This window comes from Phocoena sinus, chromosome 10, assembly GCF_008692025.1.
Source record: "Phocoena sinus isolate mPhoSin1 chromosome 10, mPhoSin1.pri, whole genome shotgun sequence".
In the NCBI taxonomy this organism is placed as follows: domain Eukaryota; kingdom Metazoa; phylum Chordata; class Mammalia; order Artiodactyla; family Phocoenidae; genus Phocoena; species Phocoena sinus.
The window spans coordinates 52,120,309-52,140,121 of NC_045772.1; the positions used below are offsets into that span (position 1 = coordinate 52,120,309).

A 19,813-nucleotide genomic window follows, 5' to 3' on the forward strand; every position below is an offset into this window, starting at 1 on the left:
GAAAAATCCTTGCATGACTGGGATAAATCCCACTTGATCACTGGGTATGATCCTTTTAATGTATCGTTGGATTCAGTTTGCTTGTATTTTGTTGAGGATTTTAGCGTCTCTGTTCATCAGTGATATTGGCCTCTAATTTTTTGTGTGCGTGTGGTATCTTTGTCTGGTTTTGGTATCAGGGTGATGGTGGGCACATAGAATGAATTTTGGAGTGATCCTTTCTCTGTAATTTTTTGGAATAGCTTCAGAAGGATAGGTGTTAACTCTTCTCTAAACGTTTGTTAGAATTCACCTGTGAAGCCATCTGGTCCTGGACTTTTGTTTGTTTGGAGCTTTTGCATCACAGATTCAATTTCAGTACTGGTAATTGGTCTGTTCATATTTTCTGTTTCTTCTTGGTTCAATCTTGGGAGATTGTACCTTTCTAAGAATTTGTCCATGTCTTCTAGGTTGTCCATTTTATTGGTATATAGTTGCTTAGTCTCTTATGGTCCTTTGTATTTGTGGTGTCAGTTGTAACTTCTCCTTTGTCGTTTCTAATTTTATTGATTTGGGCCCTCTCCCTTTTTTTCTTGATGAGTCTGGCTAAAGGCTTATCAATTATATTCATCTTTTCAAAGAACTAGCTTTTAGTTTTATTGATCTTTTTTATTGTTTTCTTTGTCTCTATTTCATTATTTCTGCTCTGATGTTTATGATTTCTTTCCTTCTACTAACTTTGGGTTTTATTTGTTCTTCTTTCTCTAGTTGCTTTAGGTGTAATGTTAGGTTGTTTATTTGAGATTTTTCTTGTTTCCTGAGGTAAGCTTGTATCATTATAAACTTCACTCTTACAGCTGCTTTTGCTGCATCCCATAGCATTTGGAACATCGTGTTTCCATTTTCATTTGTCTCTAGGTATTTTTTGATTTCCTCTTTGATTTTTTCAGTGATCTATTGGTTATTTAATAGCATGCGTTTTTTGCAGTTTTCTTTTTTTAGTTGATTTCTAATCTCATGCATTGTGGTCAGAAAAGATGCTTGATATGATTTCAATTTTCTTATATTTACTGAGGCTTGATTTGTGACCCAGTATGTGATCTATCCTGGAGAATGTTCATGTGTACTTGAAAAGAATGTGTATTCTAAGGCTTTCAGATGGAATGCTTTATAAATATCAATTAAGTCCATCTGGTCTAATGTGTCATTTGAGACCTGTGTTTCCTTATTGATTTTCTGTCTGGATGATCTGTCCATTGATGTAAGTGGGGTGTTAAAATCCCCCACTATTACTATGTTACTATCAATTTCTCCATTTATGTCTGTTAATGTTTGCCTTATTATTGAGGTGCTCCTATGTTGGGTGCATATATATTTACAATTGTTATTATCTTCTTCTTGGGTTGATCCCTTGCTCATTATATAGTGTCCTTCTTTATCTCTTGCAACAGTCTTTATTTTAAAGTCTACTTTGTCTAATATGAGTATTGCTACTCCAGCTTTCTTTTGATTTCCATTTGCATGCAATACCTTTTTCCATCTCCTCACTTTCAGTCTGTATGTGTTTCTAGATCTGAAGTGGGTCTTTTATAGACAGCATACACACAGGTCTTGTTTTTGTATCCATTTAGCCAGTCTGTGTCTTTTGGTTGGAGCATTTAATCTATTTACACTTAAGGTAATTATCAATATGTATGTTCCTATTGCCATTTTGTTAACTGTTTTGGATTTGTTTTTGTAGGTCTTTTTTCTTCCTTTCCTCTTTTGTTCTCTTCTCTTGTGATTTGATGACTATCTTCAGTGTTGTGTTTGGATTCCTTTTTCTTTTTTGTATGTATATATATTATAGATTTTTGGTTTGCAGTTACCATGAGGTTTTGATATATCAGTCTATACATATACACAATTGTTTTAAGTTACTGATCTCTTAATTTCAAATGCATTTCTAATATCCTGCATTTGTACTCTCCTGTTCTCACGATTGCTGGTTTTGATATTGTATTTGTGTGCAGATGATTTCCTACCTTTACTGTATGTTTGCCTTTACTGTTCACCTTTCCCATTTCATAATTTTCTTATTTCTAGTTGTGGCCTTTTCTTTTCCACCTAGAGAAGTTCCTTTAGCATTTGTTGTAAAGCTAATTTGGTGCTGCTGAATTCTTATAGGTTTTGCTTGTCTGTAAAGCTTTTAATTTCTCCATCAAATCTGAATGAGAGCCTTGCTAGGTAGAGTATTCTTGGTTGTAGGTTTTTCCCTTTCATTACTTTAAGTATACCATGCTACTTTCTTCTGGCCTGCAGAATTTCTGCTGAAAAATCAGTTGATAACCTTATGGGGATTCCCTTCTTTGTTATTTATCACTTTTCCCTTGTTGCTTTTAATATTTTATCTTTATCTTTAATTTTTGTCAATTTGATTAGTAGATGTCTTGGTGTGTTCCTCCTTGGTTTAATCCTGTATGGCTCTCTCTGCACTTTCTGGAGTTGGGTGACTGCTTCCTTTCCCATGTTAGGGAATTTTTCAGCTATTATCTCTTCAAATATTTTCTCAGGCCTTTTCTCTCTCTTTTCTCCTTCTGGGACCCATATAATGCAAATACTGGTGCATTTGGTATTGTCCCAGAGGTCTCTTAAACTGTCCTCATTTCTTTTCATTCTTTTTTCTTTATTCTGTTCCACAGCAGTGATTTCCACCACTCTGTCTTCCAGCTTACTTGTACATTCTTCTGCCTCATTCATTCTGCTGTTGATTCTTTCTAGTGTATTTTTTCATTTCAATTATTGTATTCTTCAACTGTGTGGTTGTTTTTTGTATTTTTGAACTCTTTGTTAAAAAACTCTTGTAACTTCTCGCTCTGTGCATCCATTGTTTTCCTGAGTTCTTGGATCATCTTTATGATCATTACTCTGAACTCTTTCTTGGGTAGATTGCCTATCTCCACTTAGTTGGTCTTCTGGGGTTTTATCTTGTTCTTTTGTCTGGAATATATTCTTCTGCCATCTCATTTTGTCTAAACTTCTATTTGAATTTTTATGTATGTGGTAGGTTAGTTATGTTTCTTGACCTTGGAGAAATGGCCCTCTGTAGGGGATGTCCTGTGTGTCCCAGAAGTACACTCCCCTCTCATTGCCCAGGAGCCAGGGACCAGCTGGTAGATTCTGACCTGTGTTTGTGGACTCAGTTCTGCAGCCTGCTGGATCATAGTATTCTTGCTTCTGGTGTCTGCCCCCTGGTGGGTGAGGCTGGTCTAGAGGCTTGTGTAGGCTTCCTGGTGGGAAGCTCACTGGTGAGTGCAGCTGGGTCTTGGCCCTCTGTTGGGGAGGGCCATGTTAAGGGGTATGTCTAGAGGTGGCTGTGGGCTCAGGAAGTCTTTAGGCAGCCTGTCTGCTGATGGATGGGGCTGCGTTCCTACCCTGTTTGTTGTTTGGCCTGAGGTGTCCCAGCACTGGAGCCTACAGGCCATTGGGTGGGGCCAGGTCTTGGTGGCAAAGTGTCGGCCTCCAGGAGAGCTCGTACCAATGAATACTCTCCGATACCTCTGCCACCAGTGTCCTTGTCCCCAGAGTGAGCCACAGCTGCCCCCCACCCCTGGAGACCCTTCAAAACTAGATGAGTCTGGCCTAGGCTCCTATGAAGTCATTACTTTTGCCCTGGGTCCCAGTTACACAAGACCTGGTGTGCACCCTCCAAGAGTGGAGTGTCTGTTTCCCCGAGTCCTGTGGAGCTCCTGCATTCAAGCCCCGCTGGCCTTCAAAACCAACTGCTCTGGGGGTTCCTCTTCCCAATGTCAGACCTCCAGGCTGGGGAGCCTGATGTGGGACTCAGAACTCTCACTCCTGTGGGAGAACTTCTGCAATATAACTATTCTTCAGCTTATGGGTCACGCACCTGAGGGCTATGGGATTTGATTATATCACGAGTATGCTCTTACTACTGTCTTGTTGTGGTTTCTTCTTTATGTCTCTGGATGTAGAATATCTTTTTTGGTAGGTTCCAGTCTTTTTATCGATGATTGTTTAGCACTTAGTTGTGATTCTGGTGTGCTCGTGAGAGAAGGTGAGGTCAAGGTCCTACTCCGCCATCTTGTCCTGACCTTCATCTGCACTGATTTTGAAATTGGAAGATTGAGGAAATAAGGCAAGAAAAAATATTTACAGTCTTAAGAAGACCACATCTTAGTTAAAATAATGATTCTGGGCAAATTTTAATTCTCTTCTATGAAATTGGTTGAAAAATAGCCTTATTTACTGCATAAAAATAATTTTTAATATAGCAAACTTGTATCTCTAAAGAGTGACTACTTTAATGTCAACTACAAAGCTTGAAAATACAGACCTGTTGTATTATTGACATTTCCAAAATGGTCCTGCTCGCAAAACCCTATTTGGTCTTAATCAGAATTCTCTCTCCCCATTAGCCCTTTGTACACCACAATGCATGAACGGCGGGCTTTGTGTTACTCCCGGTTTCTGCATCTGTCCACCTGGATTCTATGGAGTCAATTGTGATAAAGGTAACTTTCTAAGAACAAGGTTCTTTTTACTTTTTAAATGTTTGATTAAAAGACGTATATTTACTATATCATCACTCTTCATAACAGCTCTGTAAATAGGATGTATCGCTTCACCAGCTGCTATAACTTTTTTGTTGTTTTTTTTTAATGTAAATTTATTTATTGCTGCATTGTGTCTTCATTGCTGTGCACAGGCTTTCTCTGGTTGTGGCGAGCGGGGGCTCTCTTCGTTGCTGTGTGCAGGCTTCTCATTGCGGTGGCTTGTCTTGTTGCGGAGCACGGGCTCTAGGCGTGCACGGGCTTCAGTAGTTGTGCCGCGCCGGCTCAGTTGGCTGCTATAACTTTAACCCCAAATTTTATTGTAGCTTAACACAGTACAAGTTTACATTTGCTCACAGAATGCTCCAGGGCAGGAATACTTGGTCGGTGGGCAGGGCAGTTCTTCTCCATGCAGTGATTTAGGGTCCCAGGTGCCTTCCATCAGTGGTTCTGCCTAGAGCTCTGGAGCTCTCCAGATCCAGCCAATAAGCAGAGAAAGAAAGACTGGAGTAGGTGCTGCTTAAAAAACAAACAAAAAACAAAACAAAACAAAAGCTCAGAAGTGACCTACAAAACATCAACACCTATTCCATGGATAGGAATTAGCTCCATGATCCTACCTGGATGTAGGCAGGAGAAATGTCATCCCTGGTTGGACAACCATCTCCCCGTGACAACTTTATGGGAGGGGAGCGTGGATTTTTGTGAACAATTAACTTCTCCTTCCCCACTGGGGTTTTGGTATGTCCCAAATTAGTTTTAGGGGTGAGTTTCAAAGACTGAAATCAAACAGTCTCTTCCAAATTGCCTGACCTAGAAGTTCACTGATCCCGAATTTCATTCTCTGCTCACAGATCACATCCCTGAGGGATCAGGGTCCTCCTTCCTATGATGCTACATCATAGCCAGATTTGACTCTCAAAAAGTGGATTCAAATGTGGCTCTAGGGCTTCCCTGGTGGCGCAGTGGTTGAGAGTCCGCCTGCCGATGCAGGGGACACGGGTTCGTGCCTCGGTCCGGGAAGATCCCACATGCTGCGGAGCGGCTGGGCCCGTGAGCCATGGCCGCTGAGCCTGCGCGTCCGGAGCCTGTGCTCCACAACGGGAGAGGCCACAGCAGTGAGAGGCCCGCGTACCGCAAAAAAAAAAAAAAATGTGACTCTAAAATAGTACTGAGTGATTCATACTCTTTACAGGACACCTATCTATTTTGCCCAGTTCCCATCTTTTATGGAAAAAAAGTTAAATTATATCCTTAAAGTGTATGTATTTAATGAAATTATCCTTGTGTCCAAAATGCTAATTGCATGAGTAGGGCACTGTTTCTTTTCAATAACTACTTGCCTCAAAATAAAATGATGTGTTATTTTAGAGAAGTGCCTCTTCAGTGATAATGCAGATAGCACCAGTTACGATTGAGCAGCTTTTTAAAAAAGAAGGAAAAGCTAAAGGAAAGAGCCCTTAATGTGAGTCAGAATAGTCATTTACGGTTGTCTGTTATTTTATGATATACAAAGTACCTTCATACAATTACCTAACTTTACTCTCAACAAGCTTTTGAGATATGTAAAGCATCATCCATCTCAATCTCAGCTAAGCAAAATGAGGTTTATAGAGCTTGAGAAGCTTGGCCGAAATTCACACCCTCCACCGTACCATGTTGCCACTCAGGCTACCTGTTTCACATCTTAGTTCCTCTACCAGTGACTGCTTCTGGGCAGAGAACCTCATCTCTGTGGGCGATGCTTTTCCCAACTCTAAACTGTAAATTAAGCCATTGACCCCTGGTTCCCCCACCTCTATGCTAAATGAGATCATGTCTGAGAGCAACTCTACCTTTTAGTTGTAAGTGATCTTCTAAAACTATAGCATTGGAGTGAAAATAATTTTAAAATTTTATGTTCATAAAGATTAAGCACTAATGACACTGATAATAATAGCCAGTGAGTAAAACTCTTTCTTGTGAAGCTTCTTTGCATTTGTCTGAATGTAGCCTTCAGCATCTCTGCTACTTCAAACCTGGGCAGAAGTTAATTCTTGAAGCAGAATTAAACATATTATCTCAAAACTATTAGGAAATAGAGCAAATCCTTCAGAGATCTGGATGAAGAATGAATGTATTATCAGGTTTAGAAAGACCATTTGTGAGGCCTGCTCACATAGATGAGGCTGTTATTGGTGTATCTGCACAGTGGACTGTCAGTTGTAATGTTTTTCTTACGCTATGGTGTCACAAATGCTGCATGGTCCCTGTTGAAGGAAAAGATCTATGTGTATTCCAGTTTCTTCTACATTTGTAATACTTTACCTTTCAGATGAAAGATTTTCTTACTTGTTAGACTCCAGTAACTTTTTTTTATTCTTTTGGAAAGTCTGTTGAAATTCCACTTGGTTTCCCCAGAGATCTGGGAACATTAAAAACTAATGTTTTTTACTCCCTCAACAAAAAGATGCATTTATTAACCAGGAGGGAGTGTAGCGCTTCTGAAAAATGGTTTAATTACTGGAACGGAGCTAAACCTTAGCCCTACATATTTGAAGAAACAGTAAAGATTAACTTTTATTGGCTCTTGGGACATCTGTTGCAAACTTTAACAGTTGAGTAGTTCAACACTGGCCTAGCAAACCCTCAGCCCCAGTGAAAGTTACTTGGTGTCTCTGGCTCATTTTCTGAGTCGAGAATCATGGCACGGGCTTCCCTGGTGGCGCAGTGGTTGAGAGTCCGCCTGCCGATGCAGGGGACACGGGTTCATGCCCCGGTCCAGGAAGATCCCACATGCCGCGGAGCGGCTGGGCCCGTGAGCCATGGCCATTGAGCCTGCACGTCCGGAGCCTGTGCTCCGCAACGGGAGAGGCCACACCACAACAGTGAGAGGCCCACATACTGCCAAAAAAAAAAAAAGAATCACGGCACAACAGAAATGTAGAGAAGCTTGGTCCAGATGGTAAAGTATTATGCAAATACTAAGGGTGTGGCCAAATTCAGTAATCAGCTTTGTCATATTCTGTAACTTTTGATTATACTCCCAGGTTCACTGCATTCTACACATTAGTAAGGGATAGTGCCCAGAGGGCTCCAGCCAAGTGGACACAGGTCCTGATGTTTTCTCATCTCTTCTTCTTATCCCCAGGAGAAACAGGACACGCTCACAAAAACACCGTCTTGTGCTCGCTTCAGCAGCACGTATACTAAAATTGGAATGATACAGAGAAGGTTAGCATGGCCCCTGCATAAGGATGACATGCAAATTCGTGGAACATTCCACAATTAAAAAAAAAAAACTGTCCAGCCCTAACAATACTAGCAGCAAGTAGCAAAGAGGAAGTCCAAGAGCTGATTCTCCTAAATCCTAAATTCTGTACCCCAATGCTTTTGCTCTCCTCTACATCAGGAGGCTTGATTTTGCCAAAGCAAGTACAGCAATGGCCTTAAGCTGAGAGGTACTTATGATTTTTAACAAAAAGCCTTATCATTTAAGAAGCATGATATTCATAGAATATTCCAGGTGCACTTCTTTTCCACAAAGAAAGCATACACTTAGAACTTTTGGATTTCCTTTCTGATTTTCTTACTGAAAGCTTATTCCAGCTTTTGTTCATCTACAGCCAATTCTGGCCTGTTTTATATAGGACAAGAACAAATAGGCCATAAAACTGGAATAGCTGAGAATCGAGTTCTTATTTTCATCTCCTTTACAGAATGAGCCAACTTGTCTATTTTTAGATATTTGCTCTCCCCCGTCCCCATTTCTGTCCTCCCTCTATTTTAGGTGCCAGTGAGCAGTAAAATTTCAGAAGCTGACTCTAAGAGAGAGGGTTTAGTATGAATCACAGACAGTATGATTATTACCTGGAAAATATAGTTAATTGGACTCCCACAATAATATACCCACATTCTTCATCCCTCCAGCTCATGCTGCCACCACTTCCCTGCCTGTGGGACCCGCAAGGGGCAACAGTCTGTCTTTTCCTGAATATAATTACTCCTTCCTGCAAATGTCAAAAAAGTCTATTTTTTAAAAATTCCTGTTATATAAGATGCATCTCTGTTCCTCTTATTCAGAAAAGAAGTTGCTTTCTCCTTTGTCTGATCCCAGTACTTATGACTTCTCTCCCTTTTATCTATTCCAAAGAAAGTTTTCTCCTTTTATTCTTCCCTCATCTTAAAAAATATTTTCTTGGGTTCATAGAGTTCTTCTCCTTTAAGAGCATAGATATTTATAAGAAAATAAAAAATTTTTTTTTTTTTTTTTTTTTACACATGATGCCTTTTTTCACTAAGAAGTAAACCCCTAGAGGTGGGCCCTGTGTAATGTGTGTGGTATCCTGTTACGTTGCTGGAATCTGCAAATGGTCAAGCAATTGCTTACAAGTCCTGTATGTGTAAAGTGGCTTGTTTTGTTAAATAAGTAAATGGGCAAGTAGCAGATGCCTAAGAAGAATCACTTAGCCTTAATGAAATGTTGTTGTTGTTAGATTTAAGCTACTATCTAATGCAATACCCTGTTTTCATTCTAACAGCAAACTGCTCAGCCACCTGCTTTAACGGAGGGACGTGTTTCTACCCTGGAAAGTGTATTTGCCCTCCAGGACTTGAGGGGGAACAGTGTGAAATAAGTGAGTATTGACCTGCATTGTCTTTTTTCGTGGGGGGGAAACTTAGAAGCTCCATCTAACCCCTTCGTCTTATTGATGAGGAATCTGAAGCCCAGAGACAATGAATACCTTGTCTAAGGACTCAGGCCAGTGGTTTCTTTTTACTAGATTGAGCCGCCATCTGTTTTGGCTAAAGGTGGGCAAAGAGTGACATAGCTCAGCACAGATGACTCAGAGCCAATGCTTTCTGACTCAGTTATCTGGGTTCGAGTTATTCACCATGTTGCGTTGTCTCTGGCTAGTGATTTTTGTCCCCTTCTCATTGTGCAGAGCCCATAGTTTCAGCCTGGAAATGTAGATCAGAGCTTTAGGACAGCTGGAATTTGTTCACCTACCTGCAGGCATAGAGAATTTTTCCTCTGGCACTCACTGCCACATTTCCTAACCAGACGGAGCCTCGTAACTTATCTCAGAGAAAAGGATAGACTCAAGAAAAAAGATGGGGAAAGAAGGTGCAGAGCAATAAAAACAAACAAACAAAAACCTAATAGCACATGCAACAACATGAATGAATTGCATAGACGTTATGCTAGGTAAAAGCTAGACACAAGAAAGTGCATGCTGCGTGATTCCATTTTTATGAAGTTCAAGAACAGGCAAAAGTAATGGATGATCATAGAAACAAGAATAGTGATTGAGGGCACAAAGGAACTTTATGGGGTGCCCAAAATGCTCTATATCTTGATTGACGAAGTGTCCCGTGAGTATTTATGTAAAAAAAAAAAAAAAAAAAAAAAAAAGAGTTGAGCCATAAACTTAAAATCAGTGCACATTATGCCTTCACTAGATGTTTGTCATGCTTTGATACAAAAAAAAAAAAAAAAGTAATGGTGGAATGTGGTAGGTAATCGTTGTTTTGGGAATCAGGATACCAAACCGCTTGCCCTGGCCCTGTCACCTCCCAGTCACGTCACTGAAAGCTCTCTGCTCAACTCAGAAGTGAGCCAGCCCCGCTCTCAATTACTCTATGACCCAGAAGACAGATAACACCGAAGCCCTGCTCAGGAAGGAGCAAAAGGAGTGTGAGTGAGCACATCTGCTAAAGGGGCTCCGTCCCCGCCTTTCTGGAAGTTCTGGAATGTGGCATTTTCACCTCCAGCTGTATTGTATCCATAAAACACCACTGTGTTTGGTACAGCCATAGTTTCTGAAGTTGTACTGGGTTCAGAATTCAATACTACTGACTTCCTATTTTAACTTTCAACCTCTAATTTATTTGTGGGTTTTTGTAGTTCAATAAGTAGTAGCTGAAGTGACGGTTTTTTATACAGTTCAAATGAAGTACCTCTACGGTTTCCATGGGACATGTAATTAATCGTCAGGATGTGGTTTCTGCTCTTCCTGCCCTGATACAGATATCTCTGAGCTCACTCCCCTCACTTTTCTTCCCATACTTACTCTCAAACTCCGCATATTTAGTTGGTTCATGTTTATGAATCTTTGTTCATGGGTTCATTTCTCTTCATGTAGACATCTGTTTCATGCCCTTAAACTTATGACCTTTCCATTGGCAGAAACTGTTTTCTATTCTTTTTTTTTTTTAACTGCACCAAAAATGTGGGCCTTTTGAAAGCTCCTGACTATCCCCATCACAAGTTATACTCAAATCCTTTTAGGAAATTTTTTGTTTCTATTACAGGAACCAAATTACCAGGAAAAAAATAAAATGGGTCTTGAGTTGAAAAGTGCCTCTAGTGTAATAGAGACAAAAAGTTGAAGTATGTATCCTATTTTTAAATTGAGATGCAACTCACATACCGTAAAATTCACCATTTTAAAGTATATAATTGAATAAGGTCACGAAATTGTGCAGCATCTCTTCTCTCTAATTCCAGAACATGTCATCATCCCCCAGAGAAACCCTGTACCGATCGGCAGTCACTCCTCATTGCCTCTCCCCAAGCCCCTGGAATCCACTAATCCACTTCCTGTCTCTCTAGATTTGCCTATTCTAGACATTTCATATAAATAGAATCATCCAATATATGGCCTTTTATGTCTGACTTCTTTCACTTAGCATGTTTTCGAGGTTCACCTACGTTGTAGCATATATCATTACTTCCTTTTACTTGCTAAATAACATTGCGTTGTGTGGATATACCAGCCACATTTTGTTTATCCATTCATCAGTTGATGGGCATTTGGGCTGTTCCCACTTTAGGACTCAACGAATAATAGTGCTGCTACAAACATTTGTGTACAAGTTTTTGTGTGAACATATTTTCAGTTCTCTTGGGTATATACCTAGGAGTAAAATTGCTAGACCACATGTTAACTCTTTAATTTTCTGAGGAACTGCTGAACTGTTTTCCAAAGTGGCTGTACCATTTTACATTCCCACCAGCAATGTACAAGGGTTCCAATTTCTCCATATCCTTACCAACACTTGTTATTGTCTGTTTTTTTAATGAAATATGTATTCTGATGCTATTTATATCTTCATTTCTCCTGGCCTCTATCAGAATTGATATCTTCTCAAACTTCACTCTGACCTGACTGTGAGATATACTTGCAGTTTAACAAATAAGACCATGGTTAGAAGTATCTAGATGTATGTACCTATGTTTATCTTGTTCTTTAAGGTTCACAGACTTTACAAGAATCTTTAATGAGCCGTCAGTTAAAAAGACCAAATTATTTATACTGTACTATAAATGTTTTTTAATACCTTAATGGGTTCTTATTATTATAAAACTTATCTGTGTAAAATGCTCTCCATAAAATATTAGAATATTGGATAAAATAATTAAAAATCACTCATAATTCTAAGACCCAGAGATGACAGTTATTGGCGCTTATTGTAAACTATTTTTATCTTTTTTTCTATGTGAAGGATAGTCACAAATTTAAGTTACCTCACAATCTGATGGGCAGAGGAAGTTTAATATCTTTATTTTGTCAATACCTTATCTCACTGTTCTCACTGGTTAGAGTTAAAATTCAAATTGTTTAGAATTAGTCAAATCTGTTTGTCTTCAGGCAATATTTAGTCTCATTTGGGTAAAAATGTGTAATCGCTCAAGTTGACTCAGTTTACCACTGTCCAATGGATAGACTGGTTGCAAAATATTTTCAGGAAAAGGAAGTTAATGTTACAGACACTTATAGAATTTGTAATTTTAAAACAATCAATCATCTCTTCATGATGTTTCGGCTCCATGAGGCTTGATCTAGGAATGGCCTTCTAACCGTCACCAGCAATCATATTTCTGTGGTGAGATAACTGGAAGAGAACGTCCTCCTTCCTGGCTGCAGTGATCCTAAGGGTCCTCACTTCCCTCTTGCCAAGAAAACAAAAAGGTCCTTGTAGTCATTGAAAAGATTCTCTCCATCAGTCATTCTCTGCATTATCCCTGGATACCAAGTTCACATCTCATAGAATATGGGGAAACTTGGGCTCACCAAGTATTTCGCAATAACTCCTCCATCTTTTCTGCCATATAGTTATTGTCCCACATCTTTACTTACTTGAAAAAACCCAGTGCATTGCAGAATACTGTGATATGATCCAATTTTGTGCATATGATGGGGACAGATGTTTCTTTGATGCAAATGGAAATTCAGAATTAGGTATTCCTTTCCTTAAATTAGAGTTGGGATCTTGACCAAATAGTAAATGCTATTATTTGTATCCAAACCTATCAAAAAGTACACTTTTGGATTTTTAATGGTCAATAAAAAGGTGGCATTCTAATATTAAGATTGTTTTAATACATGTTTCTAGAACATCCCTGCATCAGAAGAACCTACAGGTCTAATGGCATTCCAGGTTCTTGAGAGACTCTAACATCTCAATATTATGTCTCTATTATCTCCACAATGACTAAATGCTGCTTTAGTTGATTTATATATGAAGAAAGTCATTTTTGGAGAAATAAAAAGAGAAGAAAGTGTTTTTAGCAAAATTACTTTCATATGGGATTCACTCTGTTTGTCAAGCATAATGCTTGCCAGGAAAAAAACTTCAGCCTTAGGATGGCAAATTCTAGATTGCAGAGGGAGAATAAATAGCTTCAAAAGTAAGAGAAAAGAAGAATATTATATAATTCTTACATCTAAGGCCCTATTCCAGCTCTAAAATCCTGTGATTCAAAGATCTGTGAAAAGACTAGCAATACTCATTTGGCACAGAGATAAAAGAAAGAATGATGTATCATTAGGATCTAAGACATTCCAGAAGAATGCACAGGTGTGGAATCAGGCCCCTTTTGTGCCCCACCTCATATCCTTCTCAGCCAGCCTTTCACTCCAGCCACTGCTATGACCTATTTTGCACAGACATAGCCTAATGGCACCTTAGCTGTGTCACACTTTTCTTGCTTTCCACCCGGAGACTCCTGAGTACTAAAAAAAAAAAAAATAGAATCTGCACTCACACAGTCACAGGATGGGAACGCAAGAAAGTTATTCCATGGGGTGACCTCTGATCAGTGGGAGACAAGTACAGATGGATAAACGCTGCCCTCTTCCTTCCTTCAGTCACCTTGAAGGTACAGTCAGTCTACCTGGCTCCTCAGAAAGACGCTGCAGGATACAGCCCAGTAGCCCATAGTGATGACCAACCCACAAACATATTATACTTTTGCGTTGGCTTTCCCTCCTTCGCCGTTTTCCTCTCCCCACCCGCCATGCCTGACCCCTAGGACCACTTCCCAAATAAACTCTGCACGCAGGCCCTGCTTTCTGGAGAATCCGAGGCTAAGACAGAAGTCATCATGTCCAAGCATAGGCCTGCTTTCAGAAAAAGTGACACAGAAAAATCAGAGCTCAGAAAAGATCAGTTAGGGCGTCAGTCATATCTTCATTTTTAGTATACCTTAAATTACAAGCGTTTATGAATCAGTTAAAACATTATTCTGGGTTTTTTTAAAGTAATATAAATACATTTGAACATATTCATTGTAGAAGATACATATCCAGAATCATAAGTAAAAAGACTAGCCTGTTTCTTCCAAAAACGAGACTCAGACAGTAACAAAGCCAGGATAGATCAGAAATAAGTGGAAATAACTGCTACTTAAAAGGCCTGATCCTCTCAAAGCCTTGCAGTTCCTCTGAAAAAAATGTAATTGCCTCTGAATGAAGCAGAGTTCCTTGCTTATTTGCATTCTTCTCTATTTGAGGCAAATGCCCGCAGCCCTGTCGAAATGGAGGTAAATGCGTTGGCAAAAGTAAATGCAAGTGCTCCAAAGGTTACCAAGGAGACCTCTGTTCAAAGCGTAAGTACCCCGAACACATAGTCGATCTTGTGTTACAGGATAATTAAACTAGTAGGAGTCTCTTCTCTCTTCACAACTTCTGAACCTACTGCATGTTGCTTGGGCATCACAGTTAACCTTTCTTCACTGACATATGTTTCCTTGAAGTAGACCAAAGACGTTGTATGAAATCCATGCATGTAAAAAAAACCTTAGACACATTCGCACATACAACCAAACTTTTTAACTCTTAGGAGTTTTCTTAAGGAAGATGAACTTCCATTGCCCAGCAGTTTCAGAGCCCTCCTGAGCATCTATTGTGAATGAGAAGCACCAAGTCTAGTTTAAGATTACTCTCAGGACTGTTTCGCAATGTCCAAAACTGACTTCTAGCTGGAGATTGACTTAGAAAGAAAGAAAGAAAAAAAAAAACTAAGGGATGAAGCCAAAACTAACACACTCTAAAGAACTGCAGGAAAAGCAGCTGCGTAATTCTGTTGACAAATGAAAGCTCAGGAAACATTCTCTCTATCTCCTTTGACTCTAGCTGTCTGCGAGCCTGGCTGTGGTACGCACGGAACCTGCCACGAACCCAACAAATGCCAATGTCAGGAAGGCTGGCATGGAAGACACTGCAATAAAAGTGAGTGCGAGCCGTCCGGGGAGCCAGCCTTTTGCATGTCTGTTTCCTGGCTCCAAAGGCGGATGGACAAGCCTAACTCAGCCCTGCTTACCTTTTCAGGAAAGCAACTTCTCCTCCGCTGCCTATTCTCCCCCGTGCTTCTCTGCATGCCACACCCCGCCCCACCCCCACTCTAAACTGTAGAGCCTCAGCTTTAGAGTATAAAGAGGAAAGAAAGCATCACTGTAAAATAACACCACAAATATCTTCCAGGCTGAATTAGTACTACGTGGTGATTTGGTAATACGGTATGTTAACTGAGAGAAATAAGTAAGATTTTAAATCGAATGTAGATCGGTATCTACATGGTTCTGATTTTATCATTCAGGATTGATCAGTCAGCGTATAGAACATGAAGAGTTCTGCTCTGTAAAATCTTTAAACTGTATTGGTTATGGTATGCTTTAAATGGGTTCTTTTGTGGGACAGTCAAGGTCTGTGAAGTACGGGAGAGGTGGTATCATGGAGTTGTGTTTTTTCAAATGTACTGAGTACCAAAAATGAACTAGCTATAGGCTAATAAACCACTGACCTATTTTATACACAAGATGAAAGTTGCTAAATTCAATCATTCCGTTTTGATTGCTATGCAAGGCATGAATCCGGGCACTGGAGACATACCCGTGGACTGACAGAAAAGGCCCTTGCTGGCAGCACCCAGGTTCAAGAGGGAGGGTCAATCAGCAAGGGAAGGAAATAAAGAATGCAGTTTCTGCAGGTTCATCCCGCAGCCTGAACTCAGTCTCCTGAGTATGGGCCCACTGGCCACTTTCCTTTGAGGAAAGAAAGGCTTCATTCAGTCATACAGCTCCCTTGATTAACAGACATCCAGGTTGTGTCTACCAAATTGTGTCTCCAAAATAATGTACACAAATTGAACAGATCACTTTCACATCAGATGTTTTTCTAAATCAGCGGTCTCCAAAGGGTGATGCATGTAGCCCAGTGAGTGTGGAATGATCAGCTGGATGCTGAGGGAAAATATAGTTTGAAAACATTTTTTGTATTCTTTTATTACATTTATGTATAAATTTTATATGTATATATAGCTATGTATCTCAATCTCTAATTATTTCTAATTTTTGTGCATGTTTTATAACTCACATTATATTATTCTGATATGTATATATACCATTTATGTGTAGGTATACACGTTTATTTGTTTATTTTAAAGTATACTGGTGTCTGGTCTAGGCTAAGCCATTGCTTTGAGTCTTTTGCACCCACTGAATTGGCTGGATGGTAGATTGAATTGGCTTCAGGTGGGCATAGCTTAACAAGAAGTGGAGCTCCTCTGGAAAAGCGTTCCTTTACCGAGGTGGGAATGATTGAATGGTATCCCTGTTAGGACATACTTGGTGGGGGGGACCTTCGTGGGAGTAAAAGACCTATAGAAAACTAACCATTTCTGGAGCCGCTTTGGAAAAGAGTTAAACCAAACCCTTTACGCCACCTTTAACTCAGGATACAAACTGTGCAGTTTGTCCCCAAATCAGAGTAAGTTTCCAGAAGTCCTTGGGCCTAGGGATGACCTGAAGTGAGACCATACGTCCCAGGACTCAATTACAAAGGTCTTCTGGGACTCACATTTGGGGCCTGGTGACCGCCAACGATGATGGGAGGGGAGTACAAGAGGCACTGTTCCTGCTGTTACACCCGGTCGCTCTTCTAGGAAGAAGGCAAGTTAGGGGCCCTCATGCATGTAGTTTAGATGAGCAATTCTGACAGGTCTGCCAGCCACCAAATAGCACTCCCACTTGCTGAAAGCTTTTGTCATCTGTTGCTCCTTCAGATCCAGGCACTGCATGTCAAGAAGATGCCTTGGTGTTTCATTCAAATGCAAACGTGTTTTCTAGGAGAGGCCACCCAGCCATTCTGTACATTGGCTGAGAGAATCAGGCTGAAAGAATGAGGTTTATGTTGATTAACGGGAGGGGACAAGGAAGCCCTGAGGCACAGAGTTCTGCTAAGAACAGACCCCCAGCAGGGTGACATGCTGAGAGGTCCCAGGCACCCAGACATTCCTACTTGGGAGGAGGATACTGGAGACAGACTCCCCAGCTTAGGCTCCCCTCACCAGGGAGGTGTGGGCTTCATGGGTTGCAGGGTGAGCAGCAGGGCAGGGATTTACTCCAGCGAATTGTTGGCTCATTGTTTTGGCTGTGCCATGAGCTACTAGCCTACGTACCGACAATTCAAAGAGACACATTCAGGAACAAAGTATTCTGTTCTCAGTGGTTACTTAAGGGCATGCTTGCATTTATTTATTTATTTGGCTGCACCAGGTCTTCTTTGCAGCATGTGGGATCTAGTTCCCTGGCCAGGGATCGAACCCGGGCCCCTGCATTGGGAGTGTGGAGTCTTAGCCACTGGACCACCAGGGAAGTCCCCCCATGCTTGCATTTAAAAACCACAAGGAAGGGACGTCTCTGGTGGCGCAGTGGTTAAGAATCCGCCTGCTAGTACAGGGGACACGGGTTTGAGCCCTGGTCCGGGAAGATCCCACGTGCTGCGGAGCAACTAAGCCCGTGTGCCACAACTACTGAGCCTGCGCTCTAGAGCCCGCGAGCCACAACTACTGAGCCCACGTGCCACAACTACTGAAGCCCATGCACCTAGAGCCCGTGCTCTGCAACAAGAGAAGCCACCGCAATGAGAGGCCTGTGTGCAACCAAGAGTAGCCCCCGCTCACCGCAACTAGAGAAAGCCCGCGCACAGCAACGAAGACCCAACACAGCCTAATTAATTAAAATAAATTTTAGAAAAAACCACAAGGAACAAATGAAATGCCAGACTTGACTCTAATGCACAGGAAGATGGAGGCAGATTTTTAAAGTGTGATTGCTGTTTTGGATCCGTTTTAGGAAATCAGTAGAAGTGAGTCAGTGCCCGGAAGCATCTCCAGAAGTTCACAAGTAATAAGAAAAGAGGCTTCAAGTTGTGTAACTCAGTGTTACACTCCATTTATAATGAGCTGGAAATGCTATCGATAGATGCCCACCTTCACCGAAACTCACAAATCCCCATTGATAAGGAGTCCGTTCAAATCACAACCTTTCTCTAACATGTGTACTGGAGCCCTTAATTCTTATAAAATTCCTATTTTGTGTAAACGCAATAGCCACGCCTAATCATGTGATCTGTATGAAGAACGGGGGTTATTACATTGAACTAGATCAACGTAGTCTGGTTTTACAAGGCAGTGAAAGGATCAATGACCAAGTCCTCTGCAGAAGCATCCCTGCTATTGAGACCTCAGTGCTAGATCCTTACCAACTCTTGGGTGGAGAACATCCTTCCATTCAATCACATTCATCCAAAGTTTGCATCAAGAGTATCTGCATGGCCAAAAATACATAGTGAATCAGAGATTCAGTGGAAGCCAGATTTGACGGAGTTAGTAAAATGGGTTTCTTTTAACAGAGATCTTGAACCTGTAACATCTCTTCATTCAGGTAGCTTTTTGTGACTGCTGTGGTCTTTCACTCTGGGTTGAAAAGGGAAAATGGATTTCATTTGAATGATTAATAATGAATCTGAAGAGCCTGTTTTTGTAGTTTCTTTCCTTCTAAGCTGTGAATAATTTTGCAGGGTACGGAGCCAGCCTCACGCATGCCCTGAGGCCAGCAGGCGCCGGGCTCAGGCAGCACACGCCTTCACTTAAAAAGGCCGAGGAACGGCAGGACCCACCTGAATCCAATTACATCTGGTGAACTCCGACATCTGAAACGTTTTAAGTAACACCAAGTTCATAGCCTTTGTTAACCTTTTATGTGTTGAATGTTCAAATAATGTTCATTACAGTTAAGAATACTGGCCTGAATTTTATTAGCTTCATTATAAATCACCAAGCTGATATTTACTCTGCCTTTTAAGTTTTCTAAGTACATCTGTAGCGTGATGGTATAGATTTTCTTGTTTCAATGCTTTGGGACCGATTTTATGTTATGTAAGTTGTTCAGGTTAAATTTTTGTCTTTTCAATGTGTAGCTGGCAGATAATTTCCAAAAGTACAATGCATTCATGATGTCGAGGGGCTGGGCAACATTAGAGAAGATAAATGGAACAAAAATGCATAAATCACAAGGGTCTGGATGAAGCAGTTATAAAAGTGCAGAAGTTATAGCATTTCAAATTATATTGTCATGTATTTAGACATTTATCACATTTTTAAAATTCCCCTTATTTCTAAACTCACAATACAATATATTTTGACCTTACCATGATTCCAGAGAATTCAGTATTTAAAAAAAAAAAAAAAAAAGAGAGAGAAAGAAACAACACTGTGGTAGTGGCATTAAACGATATAATATATTGTAAACACAATAAAATAGGGAATGTAATGTATGAACTTTTGGCATTGGCTTGAAGCAATATAATATATTGTAAACAAACACAGCTCTTACATAAACATTTTATACTGTTTGTGTGTATAAAATAAAGGCGCTGCTTTAGTTTTCTGAGTGTTGTATGGAGTGGTCTTTGCATGTGTTATTTTATGAAAATAAAGTTGGTTGCAACTGAGTGGAAGTTAAAACTTTGCAGTATCACAAAAAACCAGAAGATATTCTTTCCCCGACTATGTCCTAGCTCTCCAGCCTCATCTCTCCCTCCCAGTTCTGTCTCTACTCCAGCCATGTCACACTACGCTCTGTTGTCAGAGCCTGCAGCACTCCTATTTATGTCAGCTCCCAGCTTAGTTGTCATTTCTTTCAAAAAGTCTTTTCTAACTAGGATGTGTTAAAT

The 19,813-nt window shown here is 40.4% G+C and overlaps 1 protein-coding gene and 1 non-coding gene across 2 annotated transcripts in view; both read left to right on the forward strand.

Moving 5' to 3' along the window:
• The window catches only part of WIF1 (WNT inhibitory factor 1), a 95,091-nt gene extending 75,564 nt beyond the window's left edge, over window positions 1-19,527 (forward strand). Inside the window, exons 6-10 of the mRNA XM_032644295.1 lie at window positions 4,398-4,493; window positions 9,053-9,148; window positions 14,311-14,406; window positions 14,933-15,028; window positions 18,659-19,527. Coding sequence (XP_032500186.1) covers window positions 4,398-4,493; window positions 9,053-9,148; window positions 14,311-14,406; window positions 14,933-15,028; window positions 18,659-18,780 — 506 coding nt within the window. The 3' untranslated portion in view covers window positions 18,781-19,527. The remainder of the gene's footprint in view (window positions 1-4,397; window positions 4,494-9,052; window positions 9,149-14,310; window positions 14,407-14,932; window positions 15,029-18,658) is intronic.
• LOC116761458 lies at window positions 7,697-7,803 on the forward strand. Its single transcript, XR_004352024.1, has one exon. It is a non-coding gene; the product is annotated as a U6 spliceosomal RNA (small nuclear RNA).
• Window positions 19,528-19,813: the final 286 nt, after the last annotated feature.